The sequence below is a fragment of the Etheostoma cragini genome, chromosome 4 (assembly GCF_013103735.1).
Source record: "Etheostoma cragini isolate CJK2018 chromosome 4, CSU_Ecrag_1.0, whole genome shotgun sequence".
NCBI classification, from domain to species: Eukaryota; Metazoa; Chordata; class Actinopteri; order Perciformes; family Percidae; genus Etheostoma; species Etheostoma cragini.
In genome coordinates, this window is record NC_048410.1 from 26,878,365 (window position 1) to 26,882,142 (window position 3,778).

Sequence of the window (3,778 nt, forward strand, 5' to 3'; positions counted from 1 at the left end):
AGTGTGTTCTGGGGACAGGCAGCTAGCAGATAGTGAGGAGATGTTTTTTACAGTGTGTTCCGGGGACAGGCAGCTAGCTGATAGTGATGTGATGTGATGTTTTCTGTATGAGACAACAAATGTTGTAGCCTAAAACACACGTGACATCGCTTAGAGCACCTTTAAGTAGAAATGTCCAACTGATTCAAACAGCGCAAAAGTCAAAAGGAAAACACAGGTTTTACCAACATGGTTAAAGTAATTTAACCCTGTTACGCTATTCCCTCACAAGCCCATTTCAGGCCGACTGTAATCCCTGTTTTGTACCAAAAATAAAGCCCAAATCGAGAACTAATTGACCGAAGCACCAGCTGTTGCTCTGACAGCAGACGGCTGGTCGTCAAGGGTTACACAAAGCTACCCGACTGTAACATGGAGCTGTTTTTGCTTGATATGCTGCAAAGAAGACCCGCCAGAGGATGGGTGAAGTAGAGCTCTGCCATTGTTCAAAGTAAGAAAGATCATACTCAATGATGTTAGTTTTTATAAATAAAAAACAAATTGTAAAAATCAAGTACATTTCTCTGGCTTTTCTTTATTTTTGCTGTATCAAAAACGTACCAAACCGCGACACCATCGTCTCAAACTAACCATGAATTTTGTGAAAACCTAACACCCCATATTTTTTATTACAAAACCCCTAATTTCTGTCTTATACCAATGAGATATTTTTCTCATAACAATAAATAAATATCACCGGGTACAAAAATGACACTACCTGACATATCTGAATCTGTTTCTTGGTTGTTATTTCCTCCATAGCTTGACTCATTAGACAATATTTATATCAGTTGGAACTTTACACATTACAGGCAGGGACTTTAGTAATATAAACTAAGTATAGAGCATATGATTTCATTAGTATTACTAAGTCGAATATGAACTCTCCTGTTTCCCCTCCCAGCCTCTAGTCTTTGTGTCTCCATCTTCTTTCCACTGTGAATAATAGATAGGAAGGAATGCTGCGTTGCATCACTGCGTCAGCTATTGTGTTACAGCCTGACCTAGAAGATGTTGCCAAAAGCGTACAGGTGTGGCGTTGGGCTGTTGTCTGATCAGCCATGACGCATCATCATCCCAGTGTCAGTAATGACGGATAATTACACAAACATCATGCCTCTCCCGTCACAAACAGGTCCTCCCTTTGACCCGTATGTCTTTGAATGAATTTTCTGTGGAGGATAAACCTCAAATAAGTCAAAGTGGACACACACACACACACATTCACACTCTGTTCTGGTATGCAATGTTCATTATTTTTTTTTTTACATTATTTTTACTCAACAGCTGCCCGCCTAATATGAAAATGTTTAGTAATGGACATTCATAGATTGTGCCATGACAGTTATAGTGACTATTGGTGACTATGTTGGAACAAAATATACTTCTGACGTCGCCTTTCAAAGTTTGCATTTTGAAGCGTTAATTACAGCGCCACCATGTGGCCGATTGGGTTCATATTTCTATAGAAGCACATGCACACAATTTACAATTATTCCTCCATGTTTCTAGCTCATTCCAGCTCACGGGAATTTGAGCCGGCGCGGCAGAGAAGAAATAGTAATAATAACTGAAACAGAAAAACTTTAAATTATAATAATTATGGACTTGAAAAGGAGCATAATATGGGCGCTTTATTACACTGTCCATTGTAAACCTTTTCAATTCAGTGTTGACCTAACTTACCTACTAGAGTTTTCAACATTTTAATGTCACTCACACTCAGTTTGACGGTTAGATAATCTGGATGAATGTTGGTTTGTGTACAACCCGACTGCGTTGCGGCAATGCCGATGTGTTCCCAGATCTCATGAATTCTTTTGGTCGGTACAGTGTTTTTGCAGATCAACACTGGGTACGGGTTGCATTTGTTCATACAAGCAACGTCATTTTCCATTGTCTTATCCGTACAGTATCAATAACAATATGCATCAAACAAGAACGTGCAATTTGTAATTATTTGACGGTACATTATGGGGATGCACCTGAGCAAATATCAAGACTTAGTTAAGAGAACAGAAAGCAAACCAGGAGTCAGCACCCCCCCCCCCCCCCCCCCCCCCCCCCCCCCCCCCCCCCCCCCCCCCAAGTGTTTGGTCAGTACAGTGTCATCATAACCAGTAGAACTCATGGCCAAAACTACAAAAACAAGACCAGAGTTGTAAAAAAAATACATATAAAAAGTGGAATTATCTATTTATTCAGATGTGAAGTGACCCCAAACAACAGTATACTAAAGGAGATTTAAACAGCCTGTAATTCTGCCTGTGATAAGTGGCCATGGTATAATAATACCAATAATAATAATCATAATGCACAGGATGAGTCTTGATATGAGGAATAATGGTAGCGGAAAAAGCAATCCCTTCTCTTTTCTCTCCTTCCGCAGTACTGCCTCTGTATGACAGAAGGAATCCTCCTCTTCTCAGCTGAAGGATCGCCCTTTTGCTTCAAGTCCCGGAAGGGTAAAGTGCGCCTGCACTGGTTCTGTCAGGCTCTGGTCCTGATAGCGGCGGCCGCCGGCCTGGGCTTCATGGTGGCCAGCAAGAACGTGTCGGAGCTCCCCCACCTGCTCAGCTGGCACAGCGTGCTGGGCGTGTGCACCCTGGGCGCCACCGCGCTGCAGGCGGCGTGCGGCCTCTGCGTGATCTTCCCTCAGCTGCTGCGGCTGTCCTCCACCCCGCTCAGGCTGAAGCTGTACCACGCCACCTGTGGCCTGGTGGTCTACCTGCTGGCCACGGTGACCGTGGTGTCGGCCATGTTCTCGGACTGGTTCCAGGCCACGGTGAAAGGGACAGCGTGGTGGGCCTTCCTCCTGCTGCCCCTGTTCCCCGCCCTGGTGGTGATGAACCAGATTACTAACTCCTACCTGCCCCGCAAGAAGATCACCAGATAGTAGGCACATGGCACGTAGTTTATATCCACGACTTCCACTTCTGTCAGAAAATCCGCTGGATGGCCCTCTTTTCGGCCGGAGGTCCGTCTCCTGCCTCTTTCTTTGTGTCGGCGTTCTAACCTCCGGTGGATCTCTGAGGACTATGGTTACCTGCTCCTCAGGTCTCTGCAGCGTAAATCCAGACAGATCGCTAGACTATCCGTCCAATCTGAGTTTTCTGTTGCACGACTAAAACAACTTTTAAACGTACCCATGTTCCACCAAAACAAGTTCCTTCCCGAGGCTTTTGTCCAATTTGAGGGACTGTGGCTCTGTCCAGAGCTTAGCAGCTTAGATTGGTTTAAAGAAATGCCGATAAACCAGAGCACGCTTTTGTCCCATCCCAGAATGCTATGTGGACTAGCAAGACCCTCCTCCGCAGCGATGGGGAGGAAGGTCGGGCAATGCAAGACTACATAACAACGATCCATTTGTAGCCTCAAATTGAATGACTTATTTGTGCACACAGATTAGTTAACCCATTGTAGTTACAGTTTGTTATCTATTGTTAACAGCAGAACCAGAGAGTTACCTTATTATTATTATTATTATTATTAGGCTTTTGGCAGAATACCAAACTGTTAGCCTGGATACTTCCTGAAATCACAGTTTTCATAGACTGTAGAAATAGTGGCCGTACCATCTGTGCCGTCACCTCTTGGTTTGTCTGCCGTTTTAAAGCTGGGATTTTTGCGATACGGACGTCGCCATATTGTTGTTTTTTGCCACAAATGTGACGGGTTTTCGACGAGAGAACACGGCTAAGCTAGCGTCGTTCATGGTTGCAATGGCGCTGCCTCTAAG

The 3,778-nt window shown here is 44.3% G+C and overlaps 1 protein-coding gene across 1 annotated transcript in view; it reads left to right on the forward strand.

Moving 5' to 3' along the window:
* The window catches only part of LOC117942694 (cytochrome b561 domain-containing protein 1), a 4,471-nt gene extending 1,489 nt beyond the window's left edge, over positions 1 to 2,982 (forward strand). The window contains exon 3 of the mRNA XM_034868296.1: positions 2,429 to 2,982. Coding sequence (XP_034724187.1) covers positions 2,429 to 2,935 — 507 coding nt within the window. The 3' untranslated portion in view covers positions 2,936 to 2,982. The remainder of the gene's footprint in view (positions 1 to 2,428) is intronic.
* Positions 2,983 to 3,778: the final 796 nt, after the last annotated feature.